This window comes from Bos mutus, chromosome 8 (genome assembly GCF_027580195.1).
Source record: "Bos mutus isolate GX-2022 chromosome 8, NWIPB_WYAK_1.1, whole genome shotgun sequence".
Lineage (NCBI taxonomy): Eukaryota > Metazoa > Chordata > Mammalia > Artiodactyla > Bovidae > Bos > Bos mutus.
The window spans coordinates 106771550-106792903 of record NC_091624.1 but is presented as its reverse complement, the minus strand read 5'-3'; the positions used below and the strand labels follow the sequence as shown (position 1 = coordinate 106792903).

Sequence of the window (21354 nt, the reverse complement as noted above, 5' to 3'; positions counted from 1 at the left end):
GTATCGTGGAAGATGATTCAGTCATAAAAAGGAACAGAATACTTATAAATGCTACATCTTTGGACTTCCCTGGTGGCTCAGATGGTAAAGTGTCTGCCTGCAATGCAGGAGACCTGGGTTAAATCCCTGGGACGGGAAGATCTCCTGGAGAAGGAAATGGCAACCCACTCCAGTATTCTGGAGAATCCCATGGACAGAGGAGTCTGGGTGACTACAGTCCATGGGGTCACAAAGAGTCGGACATGACTGAGCGACTTTACTTCACTTGGTTAACCTTGAAAACAGTATGCTAAGTGAAAAAAAATCCATATAATATATGCTTCTGTCTGCATGAATGTCCACAATAGAAAAATCTGAGAAACAGAATGTGTAAATAGTGGTTCTCTAGGGCTATGAGTGGACAAAAATCAGGGTAGTTATAACTAAGGCTATGAGATTTTTTTTTTAATTGGAGTATAATTGCTTTAAAATGTTGTATGAGTTTCTGCTGTACAATGAAGTGAATCAGCTTTAAGTATACATGTGTCCCCTCCCTCTTGGACCTCCCCGGTACCCTCCCACCATCCCAGCCCTCTGTCATCACAGAGCACTGAGCGGAGCTCCCTGTGCTCTACAGAAGCTTCCCAGTAGCCATCTGTTTTACTCATCGTAGTGTCTGTATGACAATCCTACTCTCCCAATTCATTCCACCTGCCCCTTCTGCCACAGTGTCCACAAGTCCATTAGATACATTTTCTACATTTGCCTCTCCATTCCTGTCCTAGAAATAGGTTTATCTGTCCCATTTTTCAAGAGTCTATATATATGTGTGTTAATGATCTTTTTCTCTTTTATTTTTTTACTTACTTCACTCTGCATGACAGATTCTAGGTCCATTCGCATCTCTACAAATGACCTAATTTTATTCCTTTTGCTAACATTCCATTGTATACATGTAGCACATCTTCTTTATCTATTCATCTGTGGTTGGCCATTTAGGTTGCTTCTATGTCCTGGCTATTGTAAATAATGCAGCTGTGAACAGTGGGCTACATGTGTCTTTTTGAATTATGGTTTTCTCGGGGTATATGCCCAGTAATAGAATCACTGAATTAAACAGTATTTTTGTTTTTATTTTTTTAAGGAACTTCCATGAGACTTGTTTTCAAGTTGATGAATATATTCTAAAATCTGTTGTGATAATGGTTACACATATCTGTAAATAAAGTAAAAATCCATGAATTGTACACTTGACCTGATGCAACAAATGAATTGGATGTTATGTGAAATATATCTCAGTAAAGCTCTTTGAAAAAAATAATAAATCACTTCAGTTTTCTCCTAGTCAAATAATGTAATTTACTCCTGCTCCTGCTGCTAAGTCGCTTCAGTCGTGTCTGACTCTGTGCGACCCCACAGAGAGCAGCCCACCAGGCTTCTCCGTCCCTGGGATTCTCCAGGCAAGAACACTGGAGTGGGTTGCCATTTCCTTCTCCAGTACTTTACTCCTGCTGCTGCTAAGGTGCTTCAGTCGTGTCCGACTCTGTGAGACCCCATAGACGGCAGCCCACCAGGCTGCCCCATCCCTGGTATTCTCCAGGCAAGAACACTGGAGTGGGTTGCCATTTGCTTCTCCAATGCATGAAAGTGAAAAGTGAAAAGTGAAAGTGAAGTTGCTCAGTCATGTCAGACTCTTAGCGGCCCCATGACTGCAGCCTACGAGGCTCCTCCATCCATGGGATTTTCCAGGCAAGAGTACTGGAGTGACTTTACTCGTATGCTATGCTATGCTAAGTCGCTTTAGTCGTGTCCGACTCTGTGCGACCCCATAAACGGCAGCCCACCAGGCTCCCTGTCCCTGGGACTCTCCAGGCAAGAACACTGGAGTAGTTTTTACCAAATCAAGCAACTGATTACTCCATTAGACCTTATCATCTGAATCAGTGTAATAAGTCTTTATCCCTAATGTTCTATAACCGGTGTGTTGTGATAAGTACCAATTGTATGTGTGTATGTGTGAAGTTTAACTCTTTCAGTAATATAAACATTTGTTTTCTGATAAAATTCCTTTAAAACTCTGGAACTCCTACTGTGGAAAGAATTGCTTTTATTCTATGCGGAAGGGAAGAGTTTAGTTTTAATGTTTAAAAATATTTTGTCCATTATTCTGGCTTAAGTTTAATCATATGATAAAAACATCTCTACTTCCATATCTGTAAAATCACTTTAACTAGTATTTCCCTCCAGCAGTCCACCCCAGCTTCTAATAGATTGATTTCCTCAGCTTCCACCCACTCTTCGGAGTCTTAATTTGACTCCAGACACTAGAATCCCACCCACATTTTTCTTGCCAAAGTCACTATTGCCTTCCATGTTGCCAAAACCCAATATTTTTACACTTTGTCTTGTGAAACATTCCAGCGCAGTTTGACAGTTGGGCCCTCCTCGCATTTTTCAGTGTTTTTGTGTCTGTTTCTTAGAAAGGAAACATGGTGACATTTCCTCCCAGTGCCTTTCTGTCTCTTCTGCAAACAAATCCTCATTATCTGATGACTAGCTGTTACAGTTCACTGATGCTCCATGATGACTGGATGTTACAGCTCAATGATGCTCTGTACTGGCCCTCAGTTTCATTATTTTATTTACTCTCTTTGCCAACCTCATCCACCAAAGCCTGTTAATTCCATCTCTAAAATACAGAGCCAAAGTCTAGAAGGCATCCCTTCCCTGGGACTCAGCTACATCCACCATCATATCTATCTCTCTCCTTTTTTTTTTTTTTTTTTTTAAGTAGAGACCATTTTTAAAGTCTTTACTGAATTTGTTACAATATTGCTTATGTTTTATGTTTTGATTTTTTGCTGTGGGATCTTAGTTCCCTGGCCAGGGATCAAACCTTCACTCCTTGCATTGGAAGGCCAAGTCTTGACCACTGGACCACCAGGGAAGCCCCTCATCTCAGAAGTGAAATCCTAGGATAACCTCATATCTAGACCTCACACACTCTCTATTGTTCCTGTCCAATACATTCAACAGAGTGAGCCTTGAAAACCAGGGCTGATCATTAATCCTCCCTTCTGTCTAAAATACTTACCAGACTCCCTGTTGGTTTCTGCCCCTCTCTGCCCTCCACTGTCGCTCTCCCTTCTGTGGTCATTATGTTTCTGCCTCAGAGCTACAGTAAACACACGGCTACATGAACAAACTCTTTTTATTCCTTAGTACAGACATAAGACATCATATTATATTAAAGTAGTAATCATAGTACCATATAAATTATTAATTTGTAAAATAAGTTCCTTATGGCTGATTCATGTTGATGTTTGACAGAAAACAACAAAATTCTGTAATGCAATTATCCTTCAATGAAAAAATAAATTTTTTAAAAGTTCCCAAATAAATTAATAAACAGTGATTACCCTCCTGTACCTTCAAATACACATATATTCAACAATCCAATCTAATTTTCCAGGCCTGCCAAAGGCAAATAAATTACCAGTTATCACTGCTTTATCAAACCCAACTGGCATGGCAAGATTAGAAAAGAAAAACAGTGTGACTAAAGCCAGCCATTGAAAATTGAATAAGCTGACATTAAAACAATTACTATGTAAATTGGTTGCTTGAAAATGACTTATACAAATATGCTATATGGTCTGCTTGTCAGTAGCCAGATGCCAGTTGACATTTTATTCTGTAGCAATTGAGAATGAGGATGAGAGAAATTTAGCTGAACCAAAATGGCTTTGCAAGAAATTATACAGTGGCAAAAAGCTCAAAGAAAATAAAGAGGCTCTCTCTCCTTTCTGAACATGAATGGTTCCTTTGATAAAATTTAAAAAAAAAAATTGTAGTTTACTAGCAACGATACACTTAGCTATTTTGATCATCTTGTTTAGGAAATCTGTTTAAAACAGACTTCACAAAATTGTCTGAATTGTCATCTATCAGTAAAGACATTTTACAGGTTTTTGATAGAGTGAGGTAATGAATTTTTTAATTCAGGGTGTGTCCAAGGTGCTGAAAACTGGCATTTGTATATATATATCCAAAGGTGGTCTAACGGTACAAAAAACCTACAACACAACAAAATTGCATTTGAAGTGGCTACCCACTCCAGTGTTCTTGCCTGGAGAAGCCCATGGGCAGAGGAGCCTGATGGGCTACAGTCCATGTGTTAGCAAAGAGCGGGACATGACAGAGCATGTACGCATTAATGCATGAGGTCAAACAATCTGCAGCATTATGCAGTGGTTTCCCTCTCACATAGAAGTAGTGAAATCGACTGATCCTAGTGAAACTGACTACAACTGGGTAGACACACTCTTTATTTCCATTTCAGAGAATTTTCACTACCGTTACAAAACAGAATAAAATCTTAACCATATAGAATGTGGGCCCTAAAGGAAACCCTAAGTATAACTGCTTGCCTCTTTATTACTATCATTACTAATAGCACATTTAGCATTACATGAAAAATGTCCCAAGTGTTACATGTTTCACTTGAGAGATATGTGTGTTTGTATAAAATCAATTAACTGACTTAATTTACTTACATTTTTTGAATCCAATATTCAATAATTGTATAATAATTTTTTTTCAGTTGCACATGGAATGTTTATCCAACTAGATCTACATCTATGCATAAACAACTCTTAATAAATTTCAATAGATTGAATTAATCCTGAATGTCCTCACATCAAACTAAATTAAAAACAATAAAAAATAATATATGCAGAAGAGTTGCAAATATTTAGAAATCAAATAATACATTTATGAATAACCCACAGGTCAAATGTAGAATCATAGAAATTAAAAAGTATTTCAAATGGAATGATAATGAAACTTATTAGTATCAGTCAGTTCAGTTCAGTCACTCAGTCATGTCTGACTCTTTGAGACCCTATGAATTGCAGCATGCCAGGCCTCCCTGTCCATCACCAACTCCCGGAGTTCACTCAGACTCACATCCATCGAGTCAGTGATGCCATCCAGCCATCTCATCCTCTGTCGTCCCCTTCTCCTCCTGCCCCTAATCCCTCCCAGCATCAGAGTCTTTTCCAATGAGTCCACTCTTCGCATGAAGTGGCCAAAGTACTGGAGTTTCAGCTTTAGCATCATTCCTTCCAAAGAAATCCCAGGGCTGATCTCCTTCAGAATGGACTGGTTGGATCTCCATGCAGTCCAAGGGACTCTCAAAAGTCTTCTCCAACACCACAGTTCAAAAGCATCAATTCTTCGGTGCTCAGCCTTCTTCACAGTCCAACTCTCTCATCCATACGTGACCAGTGAAGAATCTTCTTCTCTGCTGAAGATTCAAGGGAACACTGTAGACTGCCTAGGTTTTCTTTCTATACCGTTCTTTCCTGCGAACTCTTACATACTTTGATAACTCTAGATTGTTGGCTTCATCTCTACCATTTAAGGAAATCACCTGGGTATACCTGAGTTTCTCCTAACTTCAGCATTGCCTAGAATTTCACTCTGGTGTATAAGCAGAGGGACATGTTTGCTTCCTCTCTGAATAATTTCTATATTTTTTTGCCCATGTCTTGAAAACCATTGTTTCATATTTTCATATGGTTGTTCAGGTGGTCAAGTGGAAGAATAGGTATGCTATGTTACTCCACTGTGCTTGTACTCAGTCATTTCCAACTGTTTATGACCCCATGGACTGTAGCCCACCAGGTTTCCTTTGTACGTGGAATTTCCCAAGCAGCAATACTGGAGTGGGTTGCCATTTCCTCTTCCAGGGGATCTTCCAGACTCATGGATGAAACCCTGGTCTCCTGTGTCTCCTGCATTGTCAGGTGGGTTCTTTACCACTGAGCCATCTGGGAAGCCCCCCACCCCCCACCATGTTACCCCATCTTGGTTAAAAGGAGAAATCCCAGTGATAATCTTAGCCAGAAATAATATTAGCTGGAAGTTGCAAAGCTCTCTGTTTTTATTAAAATATACAAAACTAATAAAGAAATATTAGATATAGGGGCACAACGTCTACTTCTTTCCTTCCCCTACTAGTGTAATCTAGTGGTTCAGACAGCCCAGGGGTTCAGTGGTCCAGGCCTTCTTAGAGTCTGTATTCAAATGATAATTTGTCATAAATTTTTGTCATAGGTATTTCTTTATACATATTATTAAATGGCTTACTTCCAGAAGTATTTGTGGATAATAGATTACATATCTCACAAAAATGTTTGATCTAATGCAGTAATTGCCTACCTCACTTTAAAAATATTACAGTATTTATATAATTTAATGGATTGGATTAATATAAAGATGTCTTAAAAAGCCAGTGATAGAATGGCATCTCCAAAATATTATGTAATCAGCCTTAGGCATGAGAAAGTGTGTTTAGATGATGGTAAGGAAAATATGAAGGCTTTGAGAATCTTAAATGCAAGTTTACCTAAACAAAGTATAAAGGTTTATATTGTTGAATGAACAGTAAAATATCTCTTTCAGACAAAAAAAAAAATCACAAATAAGTCAGGTACTTAAATCACATATCTCTAATTTTTTTTTTATTGGCTTATTCCTATTTGTGAAAGAACCACCTTTTGTGAAACCAGTGAAATTGCAAAGATAAATTAATGTAATTATAAAAGAATGGTGGTTAAGTATGTTTATAATAAAGAATATTGTTAAACTAAATATATCTTTAAATCACCCTGTTATTAAATGTCAATAGTGAATTTCAGAAAACATATATGCTCTGTTTGTGGAAACAGAAGAGTGTGAGAAATATTCTATTCAGTTTTATTTTCATTATTGTGAATGGTTTAGCAGGATGTTTACCGACTGGTTTTTAATCAACTTTTTTAAATGCCTTTAAGATTTGTTGTTTCTCACAAGTAGCTTAAGAATTTATTTCTTTTGTCTCTTTGGTACATTTAAATTTAAAGATTTGTTTTTCCATTCACTTAGATAAAGTATTACTTGAAGAGATGTCCTCATTTCTGAACCATTATTACTCTCCAAGTTAATTTTATGAAAAGGCTTATTTTAAAATAATACATACTATGAAATGCAATAACAGCATGCATTTTCACCCGTAGTCCTATACACTTAATACAACAGTTTTAAACTATCCCTATTTTCTTTTCATAAATTTGCTACCTATCCATAAACATATAAATTGTGTCTGACTTCATTTTACTTATTTCTTCAACACAGTTCCATATTACCACATTGTCTTCTTATTTCACAAAATTCCCATTCCCAGCTTGACTTGAAGTTAAATCTAAAATACACAGGTTGCAGATTCTTAATAAAATTCTGGATATGCTTCAATATTTCTAGTAATAATGAGAAGTGGTGATCTGAACAATAGCTTGGCCAATGCAATGGCTGACTTTGAGAGTGAATTCAATTTCCTTTGGAGTAGCTTAAATGCTGGGATGACTAAATATAATTTAATCAGTTCAGGCACCACCACAAACAGGCTGGCTTTCCTTAGAGTAAAAATCAGATCAGCACCCTCATTATTTTTGCCCAAGCTATTTCAATCTCTAAACTTTCTTCCTTTCATCTTTGCTGTCTCGATGCATCATTTACCCAGATGTCAGAGGAATTATAAACATTATCCTGTCTTCCCCATCATTAACAGTATGAGAAATACTTCATATTGACTGCAGGCTAATGTCCAGATTTCTTAGAATCACTTTCAAGATCCTCCATGACTTGTTTTCCACATACAGACTCATCTATAAAGACATCCCTAGTTCTTTCAGATAAAGTTGGTCATACTTCCTGCGGGCTCTTCAGTGCCTCTGTGCCGTCTATTATGCCCCTTGTCTCATTTGAGTCTAATCATTTAATGTATCTGTCCACTGGTCTGTGAATCCTTAAGGGAGGAAACTGTAATTTATTCATCTTTGTATCATGTGTCTCTCACTTCCTCTCACGCAGTTCGTGTCTCTCCTTGTTTCCTAGCATCTTTCACAGAGGACTTGACAGTAAAATGACAACTGTTAAGGCAACGACAGACTTTCCTGATGATCCAGTGGTTGAGACTTCACCTGCCAATGTAGGGGATGTGGGTTCGATATCTGGCCGGGAACTAAGATCCCACATTCCTCATGGCCAAACAACCAAAACACGAAAAAGAAGCAATATGAGAACAAATTCAATTCCTCATCAAAAAAAAAAATTTTAAAGCAACAATAACAGCAACATGTAATTTTAAAAAGCTATAATCAAATATAATACTGTACTGAGTGCTTTGTATGGATTATCTAATTTAATTCTCTTTCACAAATTATGAATAAATTATCATTTTTGGCTTCTATATTGTTACACATGAGAAAACTAGTCTTATAGAAGTTAAATAACTGACCCATTTTCACACAAGTGGCAAAGCCACATTTAAACCTCAATACTCTAATGTATAAAATGTGATTTTTCAATATTTGAGGAATACTTATAATGAGTGAGTTTAGTCTCATTGAAAAAAATTACAGGCATCTATGTAAAGAAGGTAACTTTGTTACTAATAGTCTACTTATTAGATTAAGGCTATTTTTAATGTAATGTGGGTGTATGCTCAGTCATGTCCAACTCTTTGTGACCCCATGGACTGTAGCCTGCCAGGCTCCTCTGTCCATGGAATTCTCCAGACAAGAATACTAGAGTGAGTTTCCATTTCCTCCTCCAGGGGATGTTCCTGACCCAGGGATCAACCCCAAGTCTTCTGTGTCTCCTGCATTGGCAGGCTGATTGTTTCAGCTTGGTTTCCCCTAAAGTAGACTCTCAGACACAATTTGACTGCAGTAGTTTTAAAGAGACAATCACAGAGTATACCTGGGCAAGGAGGGTGAAGAGGTAAGACAGGGAAGGGAAATCAGCCAGTCAAAGATCCCCATCCTGATGCTTATCCCTGTGGGCACCTGAGGCTCCATCTTGCTGGAAAACCATGGCAATGATACAGAAAACACCTCAGAGATGCTTCATTAGAGACCTGCTTTTTCCCCAGCTTCATTGACTGGGGAACCAATTTGCCTCTGAACTTTTGATTTGCCTTTTATCAGAGATGAGAGAAAGCACTCGGTTGACTGTCTGCTGGTACTTATGGTAAGGCCAACTTGGCAAGTTCTAGGATGGTGATGGTATAGAGACAGTGTTGATGCTCTGGCATCAGTCCTGGAGCTGTTACTCATCAACTTGTGCTTCCAGTAAATCAGATCTTTATTTGAACTATAGATAGATAGATGATAAATAGATGGATAGATAGATGGATGGATGTTAGATAAACGGATAGATAGAGGGATGATAGATGAATGGATGGATGGATAGATGGATAGATGCATGGATGATAGATGATAAATAGTTATATAATATATAGATGATAGGTAGCAGACACATAGATGATGGATAGATACACATACACACACATGTACATACATAGACAGCTAATTGTGTATGTCATATATCACTCCTGTGTTTGTTACTGAACTCAGGTTCAGTTGCTCAAAAGCCAGTCATTTGAGAGGCAAGTGTGAATAGACAGGAAATATGCTTTAATCAGAAAAGCCAACAATCTGAGGAGAAGGTGGATTTGTCCAGAGACCAACTCTGAAGATTCTGCTTGGCCACGACCAGTTTTAAAGGGGGAAATGGGGAAGAATCTCAGTGAATTTATCAGAGCAGGATGTTGGGTTCTGATCATTCTCCATTGCGTGAACATCTCTTCTGATGTTATCTTGCCTGCGTGATCTGCCTGCTGGGTTGCTAAAGGGGCTGCTGGGGTAGAGAGCTAGTCATTTTTTAGCTAGTTTATTCTTCATCCTTACCTCTTTTTCTCTAGGAAAAGAATCAGCAGGTTAGACAAGGCATAGTGTGCATTCAGGAGAGCATAAGTCAGGAGTTAGGTTGAGTTGCTGAGTTAATCTCATTCCTAGAATTAGGGTCTTTTTTAATTATTTTAATTGGAGGCTAGTTATTTTACAATATTGTGGTGATCTTTGCCATACATTGACATGAATCAGCCCTGGATGTACATGTGTTCCCCATCCTGACCCTCCCTCCCACCTCCCTCCCCATCCCATCCCTCAGGGTCATCCCAGTGCACCAGCCCTGAGCACCCTGTCTCACATTGAACCTGGACTGACGTTCTATTTCACATAGGATAATATACATGTTTCAATGCTATTCTCTCAAATCATCCCACCCTCGCCTTCTCCCACAGAGCCCAACAGTCTGTTCTTTACATCTGTGTCTCTTTTGCTGTCTCTCATATACTAGAATTGAAAGAATTAGGGTCTTTAAAGGCTGGAAGAGAACAGAAATGAGCAAGCAGGACAGGGAGCAAAGGATCTGTTTTCATGTTCAACTCGATATCATTTAGACACTTCAAAGTTCATGTGGTCAAAATTGAATTCATCTTTACCCTCAAATCTTGAGCCCTCAAATGTCCCTCACGCACTGTGTTCTTACCTCCATCTGTATTTCATACATCAGTTGCCTATGTCCAAAACGTGGGGGTCCTCCATAACTGTTTCTCCTAGACAGTTACTAAGTCATGTCAATTATTTTCCTAAATATATCTCAAGTTGGTCTTTTGCAGGCCCCTTTTAACTCTCACTTGCATTGAAGTTACTTTATGAATTGATTTAGGGGCCCCACTCTCAAATGCTTGAAACGTCTGCTTATCAATTCCCCTTTAAATCTTTGCCTTTTACCAATCTGTATCTCCTATTATAACATAAATATCTTAAAGTCAGAAACTGCGATTCATTCTTTATCTCCACTTTGCATCCTGGCTAAGAGTAAGCCAATAGCAAATCACTGTGAACTGAACACACAAATGAACAGAAAGATACTTTCACATCCCTTATATAGAAATTACTTAAAATATTTTTATGAGCAAAGGCTTTTTTTGCCCATGATCAGTCTTCCATCCTCACAAGTCTGCCTATTTTTCTTAATGGATTATATATAGCTGTTAAACATATATTTAAATCCCAAAGCCTATTGATTGCTTTGCGGTCCCCAACCTTTTTGACACCAGAGATTAGTCTCGTGGAAGACAATTTTTCCATGGATGAGATCAGGGAGATAGTTTTGGGATGATTCAGGAACAGTAGGGTCCATGCTCCTATGAGAACCTAATGCCACTGCTGATCTGAGAGGAGGTAGAGCTCAGAAGGTCATGCAAACATTAGGGAGAAGCCATAAATACAAAAGAAGCTTCACTTGCCTACTGCTCATCTCCTGCTGTGCAGCCTGGTTCCTAACATGAACTGATCCATGGCCCAGGGGTTGGGAACCCTGCTATAGTGTATTGGTCTGAATACAGTTTTTATTTAAAAAACAAGCAAGCAATGTGTACAATATCTCCTCTAAATGTTAAAAGAATAATTTTCCTCTTGGGAATATCAGTTACATTCCCAGAGCATTGTTAGGTATGATGTTTTGATATTTTGATATATTGATATTTGATGTTTTTATATATTGATATCCTGAATATCAATATTCAGGATAATACAAAATCAACATTCAAAAAACTAAGATCATGGCATCCCATCCCATCACTTCATGGCAAATAGATAGGGAGACAATGGAAACAGTGACAGATTTTATTTTCTGGGGCTCCAAAATCACAGCAGATGGTGATTGGAGCCATGAAATTAAAGACACTTGCTCCTTGGAAGAAAAGCTATGACCAACATAGACAGCATATTAAAAAAAAAAAAACAGAGACATTACTTTACCAACAAAGGCCTGTATAGTTAAAGCTATGGTTTTTCCAGTAGTCATGTATGCATATGACAGTTGGACCATAAAAAAAGGTGAGCGCCAAAGAGTTGATGCTCTTGAACTGAGGTGTTGGATAAGACTTGGGAGAGTCCCTTGGACTGCAAGGAGATCCAACCAATCAATCGTAAAAGAAATCAATCCTGAATATTCATTGGAAGGACTGATACTGAAGTTCAGTTCGGTTGAGTTCAGTCACTCAGTCGTGTCTGACTCTTTGTGACACCATGAACCACAGCACGCTAGGCCTCTCTATTTATCACCAACTCCTGGAGTCCACCCAAACCCATGTCCATTGAGTCAGTGACGCCATCCAACCATCTCATCCTCTTTTGTCCCTTTCTCCTCCTGCCCTCAATCTTTCCCAACATAAGGGTCTTTTCAAATGAGTCAGCTTTTCACATCAGGTGGCAAAAGTATTGGAGTTTCAGCTTAAACATCAGTCCTTCCAATGAACACCCAGGACTGATCTCCTTTAGGATGGACAGGTTGGATCTCCTTGAAGTCCAAGAGACTCTCAAGAGTCTTCTCCAACACCACAGTTCAAAAGCATCAATTCTTTGGTGTTCAGCTTTCTTCACAGTCCAACTGTCACATCCATACATGACTACTGGAAAAACAATAGCCTTGACTATATGGACGTTTGTTGACAAAGTAATGTCTCTGCTTTTTAACATGCTGTCTAAGTTGGTCATAACTTTCCTTCCAAGGAGTAAGCGTCTTTTAATTTCATGGCTGCAGTCACCATCTGCAGTGATTTTGGAGCCCAGAAAAATAAATTCAGCCACTGTTTCCACTGTTTCCCAATTTATTTGCATGAAGTGATGGGACTGGATGCCATGATCTTCATTTTCTGAATGTTGAGCTTTAAGCCAACTTTTTCACTCTCCTCTTTCACTTTCATCAAGAGGCTCTTTAGTTCTTCTTAACTTTCTACCATAAGGGTGGTGTCATCTGCATATTTGTGGTTACTGATATTTCTTCTGGCAATCTTGATTCCAGCTTGTGCTTCTTCCAGCCCAGCGTTTCTCATGATGTACTCTGCATATAAGTTAAATAAGCAGGGTGACAATATACAGCCTTGACATACTTCTTTTCCTATTTGGAACCAGTCTGTTGTTCCATGTCCAGCTCTAACTGTTGCATCCTGACCTGCATACAGATTTCTCAAGAGACAGGTCAGGTGGTCTGGTATTTCCATCTCTTTCAAAATTTTTGCAGTTTATTGTGATCCACACAATCAAAGGCTTTGGAATAGTCAATAAAGCAGAAATAGATGTTTTTCTGGAACTCTCTTGCTTTTTCAATGATCCAGAGGATGTTGGCAATTTGATCTCTGGTTCCTCTGCCTTTTCTAAAACCAGCTTGAACATATGGAAGTTCATGGTTCATGTATTGCTGAAGCCTGGCTTGGAGAATTTTGAGCATTACTTTACTAGCGTGTGAGATGAGTGCAATTGTGCAATAGTTTGAGCATTCTTTGGCATTGCTTTTCTTTGGGATTGGAATGAAAACTGACCTTTCCCAGGCCTGTGGCCACTGCTGAGTTTTCCAAATTTGCTGGCATATTGAGTGCAGCACTTTCACAGCATCATCTTTCAGGATTTGAAATAGCTCAACTGGAATTCCATCACCTCCACTAGCTTTGTTCATAGTGATGTTTCCTAAGGCCCACTTGACTTCACATTCCAGGATGCCTGGCTCTAGGTGAGTGTGAGTGATCACACCATCATGATTATCTGGGTCGTGAAGATCTTTTTTGTACAGTTCTTCTGTGTATTCTTGCCACCTCTTCTTAATATCTTCTGCTTCTGTTAGGTCCCTACCATTTCTGTCCTTTATTGAGCCCATCTTTGCATGAAATGTTCCCTTGGCATCTCTAATTTTCTTGAAGAGATCTCTTGTCTTCCCCATTCTATTGTTTTCTTCTATTTCTTTGCATTGATTGCAGAGGAAGGTTTTTTATCTCTCCTTGCTATTCTTTGGAACTCTGTATTCAAATGGAGCTCCAATTCGTTGGCCACCTGATGTGAAGTACTGACTGACTGGAAAAGACCCTGATACTGGGCAAGATTGAAGGCAGGAGGAGAAGGGGATGACAGAGTATGAGATGGTTGGATGGCATCACTGACTTAATGGACATGATTTTGAGTGAGCTCCCGGAGTTGGTGATGGACAGGGGAGCCTGGCATCCTGCAGTCCATGGGGTCACAAAGAGTCGGGCATGACTGAGTGACTGAACTGAACTGAACTGAATGTTGATATAGGAAAACACCTTTGTCTCAGGTCTCTGGCTTTGTTGAATGGGTAACTCTGTAATTATGACAAGATGCACTGAATTCCTTTAGCACTCTTTTCCATCTTTGTTCATTATATGTGAAAGCACCCATCTCACTATGCTCTTGGAAATCACTGACACATATGTTTCATATATTGCTCTTTAAAATAATTTTATGTTATCCCTAAAGGAATATGTTCCTTTGTGAAAGTCACTCAGTCCTGTTTGACTGTGACCCCATGAACTTTAACCTGCCAGGCTTCTCTATCCATAGAGTTCTCCTGGTCAGAATACTGAAATGGATTGCCATTCCCTCCTCCAGGGTATCTTCCTGACCCAGAGATCAAACATGGGTCTCCTGCATTGCAGGCGGATTCTTTACCACTGAGCCACCAGGGAAGCCCTGGTTCTTTAAAGAGCATGTCTTTTATAGGGCTTTTATGCCCATTTCATGGTATCAATTTGATGGTTTTTTTCCTAGTTCTCTCAATTGTATTTGAAAACATCGAAATCTACCATTTTTATAAATATTTTTACAATTTAAAAAATCTGAGATCAAATAAAGTAATAATAAAGTGACAAAATAGAAAGAAATGTCTACATTTTATATTTAAATTATTTGTCTAAAATATGTCATTTTATTATAACTTCCAGGATAATTAATTTTTTTCTTTAATTGCATTCTGCTGCTGTGTCACTTCAGTCGTGTCCAACTCTGTATGACCTCATAGATGGCAGCCCACCAGACTCCCCTGTCCCTGGGATTCTCCAGGCAAGAACACTGGAGTGGATTGCCATTTCCTTCTCCAATGCATGAAAGTGAAAAGTGAAAGTGAAATCGCTCAGTCGTGTCCGAGTCTTAGCAACCCCATGGACTGCAGCCCACCAGGTTTCTCCGTCCATGGTTTTTCCAGGCAAGAGTACTGGAGTGGGGTGCCATTGCCTTCTCCATAATTACATTATACTAATATTCTATTATCTGAAGCTGTAAGACAAGATCTATTTTATATCCACAGTGATATTTAAGTTATCCTAGTGAGATCATAGTAAAATAAAGTATTGAAGTAATTGACTAAAAACATATTGTAGGTAATGTCTTGAATATTCTGGTATGTTTCTATGCATACTGGTAGAATCTATGCATGCTTCAAAATTTATACTTTGTTTTGTTTTCTCGTAAATTAAACAGTAGCCATTTCTGGCAAAAGACAAATTATTAGATGTTCTTGCTTTTAAGCAGAAACTGTGTCTGTTTCCAGATTTTTGCTCTCCCTTTTGTCTTCAGGTAGTCCATATAAGGAAAATCACTGAATTTTGATAATTGATTAAAATTTCACTCTGTATTATTTTTAAAGTAACTCAAATGTTTCACCAACAAGTGAATTCATTATCCTTCATAAAGCTTGGGCAAATATGACCAATGCTAAACTAAAAATTAAATGAGATTTGAGACCCAGTTTTCTGCCCTATTTATAAATTACTTAAATAAATCAAGAATATTGAAAGCATAGCCATGACATATACTAAATTGCTTGCAACTATGCCCAGAGTTAAGACCTACTTCCTATTTGGCATCTCAGATTACTTCACAGTGATAACAGAAATATGAGATCTGTATAGTTCTCATAAGGAAGGTCATAGTGTCATGATTTGAATCTCACCATGAGGTTGCATCAGTATGTGATTATTTAAGATTAAATTTTCACTTCTTTCACTTTAAGTCTCTTTTCTCCCCTAGAGCCTTAAACACTGCCAGCCATGGAGACATAACCCAACTTTAACTGATTATTTGGGCATAAATATTACAAAAGTTAAACTTCCAAAACTTCCCAGAAATCCACCCAAACATTAACCACTTCCTCAATGGAAATGATGTTAATACATAAAATTTGTCCTCATTACTATTAGATTGCAATAGAGAAAATATATATTAAGAAGACCATGACATTTCAGTGCAATTCTTACCTTCTTTTTGAGCCACTGGTATAGAAAAGCACATATGAAGTCAATATACAAAGGAGGGCTGAGGAAATTACGGCAAAATCAACTCGGAATCACTGGAATAAACTATTCATCTGGTTTTATAGTCCAACAGAGCTTCTTATTATTTAACCTTGTTGAGTCAAGACACATTATCTGTAACTGAATAAATGTGAAATTGACACATTCAGAAAAACAAAAAAGAGAGTGGATGTGAAAGGGAATCATTAATAAATCCCCAAAATGGGTAGAGTAGCTATAATGATGTAGAAGCTATGGCTGGGAAATCGTTCAGATCAGATCAGATCAGTTGCTCAGTCTTGTCCGACTCTTTGTGACCCCATGAATCGCAGCACACCAGGGCAAAGTCTAATTTTCACTGTTGTCTGATAACACAGTGAGTCAATGACAATATAAAATGTACTACCGTTTTGCATCTAACATAGCCTTGCCCTCCTCTTTCAACTCCAGCTGTAAGCACAAGATGTACCTGGAAAGGCTGCCGAACACCAGCATCATTATCCCATTCCATAACGAAGGCTGGACTTCCCTCCTCCGGACCATACACAGCATCATCAACCGAACCCCAGAGAGTCTGATCGCAGAAATCATCCTGGTTGATGACTTCAGTGATAGAGGTAAGTCACTATTGATACCATTTTATGTGATTCTGTTATCACCTGCATAATTGTTACAGGCTTTTAAAATAAGGCAGAGGATTATTACAATGGCTTCTTGCTGATTCTATCTGAAAGGTGATTATGAAGTTTTGTCTATGCTGTGCTGTTGTGATTTTGTAAAATGTTGGCCAAATGCAAAATGAAATGGATAAGTTATTGGCATCATTTGGGGTATCTGTAAGAAATTTACATTGCATTTCTGTTGTGAATTAGATAGGTGTTGGCAGAATATCTTAAGTTCTATCTTCAGCTTTAGAAAAAAACACTGTGAAATATGGTGAGTACATATGAATGGTGATATATTCCAGTAGAACCGTAAAACCTGTTTCCATTTCTGAAAAAGATCTGCTCTGTTGTTTACTAGCAAGATGGTTTCTCCAGGCTGTGCTTCTGTTATTTCATAAATACTGGAAATGGTAAGTAACACAAAGAAATATTTTGACTTGGCGATTTTAGCTATTTTATTGTATCTGAACAATAACAGCATAAAGGCCCTGAGTGCAGAGTATTAGAAAATTTAGCATCATTTTACTGTTTTTTACTATTCTGATGAACACAATTTGGTTCGTAAGTCAGGGGAATATGATTATAGAAAGTTTCTTGAGTTTAGGATTTGATAAATCATATTTGCTTTAAATACAGGAATTGTTAATATTACAGGATAAGTAAAATCTTTCTATCTTGGCTGATAGGCAGAAACTTTTTCTAAAGATATTCATCTACCTTCTGTTTCTTTGTATGAAGGAGTTTGGTTTAACTATACTGTGTGTGTTTAAGAATGGCAGTAAACAAGTTTATTTTTCCTACGTCTTACAAGAGAATGCATCTTGAGTTTCTATGAATTCATTGCAGTTTGGGAAATTTCATTTGCACACAGAAAACTATTCTTCATAGTACTTAAAAATTCTATAAAAGTAAAACCACTTGGTGTGTTAGCTTTGAGGTTTCTGTAATATTTTTGTCTGCAATGATTCACTTCAAATACTGATTCAGGATTCGTGGTCTATTTGTATGTGTTGAAGTTTATGTGACAAAAGAAAGTTGTCTGTTGTTCTGTTAAATACTAAACTACCAACTTGGTAATTCAGGTTGATTTCAAAGTACCTTTTGCCTTGCATTTCTTAGGTAAATATGTGTTAAATAAGTATCTAAGAAGTACTTAAAATTAAATGCACTCATTAAAATTAATTTAAATAACACAGAAGCTTCTTTTTTTTTATTTTAATTGAGGCTACTTGTTTCAAAGTGGTCATTATTACCTCAGGGTAAAAATGCACATTTCATGTGTTAAAGCTAAAACTTTGCTTTTAAATAAAAGAATGAAAAAGGGAGTAAAGATCTGGGATGGTAGGTACATCACCAAATAAATGGTATTTTTTGGTTGACTGGTACCAAGAGAAATAAGATTGTGTATCTGTAGAGAATTTTCTACATAATTAGCTTTGTCTTGGTAAAGTATGTCCAAAAACAGAATTTTGACCTGAGGGTAATAGAGAGGAGACACTCACTAGCAGTAGATCGTGGTTTGTAGAGAATTTTTTTGTTGAATATTTCTCAAAGGTGCTTTCCAAAGAGAAAGGTGCTTTCTCCCTCCTTGAAGAGGGAGAAAAGAGTGGTCTTGATTTTTGAATCTCTGTGTAGTAGCGACTCTAATGGACAATCCCTTCTACATAGCATGTTCCTGGAAAGGAAGTGTGTTCAGAATGGTCAATGTCATTGCTTTTCATGAAGTGAAACAACACAAATAGTATTAGCTGGGAGTATGGTGGTGATTTTGACTTTCCTAGCAGACATTTTTAAGGAGAATCATTATGTTGCAGAAAGGGGGACCCCTTCCAGGGTCTGAAACTGGGCTCTTGTCTAACACTCGGAAATAAATAGTCCGAGGAACACATGTGCTGGTAAAGCAAGAGATTTTATTGGGAAAGGGCGCCCAGGGGCTAGGGGGTGTGTGAGGGGAAGCAATAGCATAAATAGAACAGCTCTGTCACAGTGGCTTGCAGCCTTGGGCTTTATGGTGATGGGATTAGTTTCCAGGTTGTCTTTAGCCAATCATTCTGACTCAGAGTCCTTCCCAGTGGTGCAATGCGTTGTTCGGCCAAGATGGATGCCAGCAAGAAGGATTCTGGGAGGTGGTCAGACATGCGGGGTCTCTCTTTAACCTTTCCCTAACTCTTCTGGTTGGTGGTGGCTTTTTAGTTCCATGTTCCTTACCAAGACCTCCTATTGTAAAATAACTCATGTAAATGGTTACTGTGGTGCCTGGAGGTTTCAGTCAGTGTGCTTCCCCTAACAACTATTTTAATGCTTTCGTACATCTTTCCTTTAGTTATTCTATTTCTGGGAGTGATCAAGTGGAAAGTATTATTTTATAATCATTAAACTTTCAAAAGGGGAAGTTTTAGGAAATATTGCTTTTCATTTCACAAGTCTGATGATATGTGTAGGAGTAAACTTTGAAAGACATGATAAAAATACCTTAAAAATATTTTATATTATATCATAATTCTAAAGGTTATGAAATAGGACAGACCTTCCTTTCAAATTGTTGTTTCAGATTACAGAATCCCATCTGGTAGAATGTTAGGGTTTGTGGCCATCCTGGTGTATGCAATAGGAGAAACCTTCCTTTCAAATTTTTGTTTCCCATTACAGAATCTCATCTGATAAAATATTGGTGTTTAAAAGCATCACTGTCACTTTCTGAATTGTGAGAAATCTAGAAAATCAACATAATAAACACAGGTTAGAATCCTCATGCTGACAATGAACTGTATGATTTTGGGTAAATGAACCTCTTGGTGTCTCAAATTTCTTTAACAAATGTGGATAAATGACACTTAGTTATCTAAGCTATCCAGGGAGGCTGTGATGGAGACCTCCTTGGCTGATAAAGGAACTGTGCTCCATAGGAGAGCAACTGTTTTCAGTTTCTGGCTACTCCTCAACAAATACTGTCCTGAAAAACAGCATCAACATTCTCCATACTTTTGTGAGGCGATCCTCTCAATTTAATCAAGTCATTTTTCTGAGATTGAATCAATCAATCATTCTGTCTGTCTGTCCATCCGTCCACCCACACATCTATCTGTCCCCCCACCATCCCCAGGTGCAATCAGAGTCCTACCTTCATAGAAGGCATATGAAGGCAAACTGTAGTCATTTATAACATGGTAGAAAAATTAGTACTGCATTAACATTAAAAAAAAAGTTTTACCAATAAGCAGGTAGTTTTACACATATTGAAGAAAAAAATATAAATTTTAGAATTTCAACACAAAGAGGATAAATAGAGCATATTATCTTCCTAAATTATGTCTGTGACCTTAATGTTCATCAAAACTCATTCAGGACTTTTTTTACTATTAGAAGAGGAGGAAAATATCCCCAGCCATCTCATATTTACAGGGCCTCAAAGACAAAGAAGTTTTCCCTGTTTATTAGTTAGATACGATTTATATCCATATTTTTAAAAGCTATTATACTTTATGATTTTTTTGGTATAACTCAGAAATCAGAAGGTTTTTTTCCCCATCAATTCTTTAAAAATCAAGTATTCTAGACAAATTATAAAGTACAAGAAAATATAGGGGATGTTTTGTTCTCCTTCAAGAAATTATTTCTGAAACATTACACTTCATGTTTATTTTCAGAAATACATTCTAGCTCCAGGTTTGTTTAGTATGCATTTTAACACCTTTGCCCTACAGCTCTTCTGATTCTCTAATGTCCTTTAGCTATGGGTGATAATATTTTGGTAAGACTTAATCAAACATTACTGCTTTCTATTTTATGTCTTCCAGGTCAATAGAACAGCTACATTTGAAAAAACAGAGCCAACATGGTAGCCATGTTAATAGCATGACTGTAATATCCCTTGGAATTTATAGTTCCAGAATCATTCTGATTGTGAATTCTTTAAAACTGGTTTCATAGCAATAGAGAAAAATGATAAAGTATTTTCAAATTATAGAATTGTTATAAATATTGCAAAGTGATTTTTAAAAATCAGCTTGGATTTATCCAGTTGACTTAGTTATCAAAATGCTTTAAAAAAAAAAAAAAAAAGGAACATGTGAGCACTTCTTGGTTTAGATATTTTCTGCTGTGGGCTTGGTAAACAGAGTATTGTTTTAGCCTCAGAATGTAAGCCTGCTGTTTATAAAAACAGGAAGGTGTAGGCCTGCAGGTAAAATTTCAAAGCCAACACAGTTTTTGCTGTCTGAAGCTCACCAAAGTTAGCATTTTTTTTTTTTTTTTTTTCTAGTAAGCTCTCAGAAATACATTTAACAACTTAACTTGAGGCCTCTAACAAGGCTTCATGATGACTTTAAAGCAGGACTAATCCTAGGCTTATCTCCAAATTCCAGGCAACCTTTGCGGCATCTACATGGAAAATGTTGAAATGTGTGAACTAAGCTGCAGCTTAGCCTCAGAGACGGGGCATATTTGAACCTGACAATTCTCTGAACTTGGTGCGCTTAGATGAATTCAAGTTCAAACCAAGGGAACTCGCAGGAGAGTTGCTGACATACTTCCCTTAACACGGGGGTGGGCAGAGGTGGGGCGCTGCTGTGCCTGGATATTGTGCACAGACATACATACATAGTTACGCACACGTGTGCGCATACACGCGTGTGCGCGTGCACACACACACTCACAGACACTCTGGTGCCTGCT

At 37.8% G+C, this 21354-nt stretch overlaps 1 protein-coding gene across 1 annotated transcript in view; it reads left to right on the top strand.

Moving 5' to 3' along the window:
* GALNTL6 (polypeptide N-acetylgalactosaminyltransferase like 6) overlaps nt 1–21354 on the top strand; it is a 1507590-nt gene that overhangs the window by 641401 nt on the left and 844835 nt on the right. The window contains exon 4 of the mRNA XM_070376153.1: nt 16466–16632. Coding sequence (XP_070232254.1) covers nt 16466–16632 — 167 coding nt within the window. The remainder of the gene's footprint in view (nt 1–16465; nt 16633–21354) is intronic.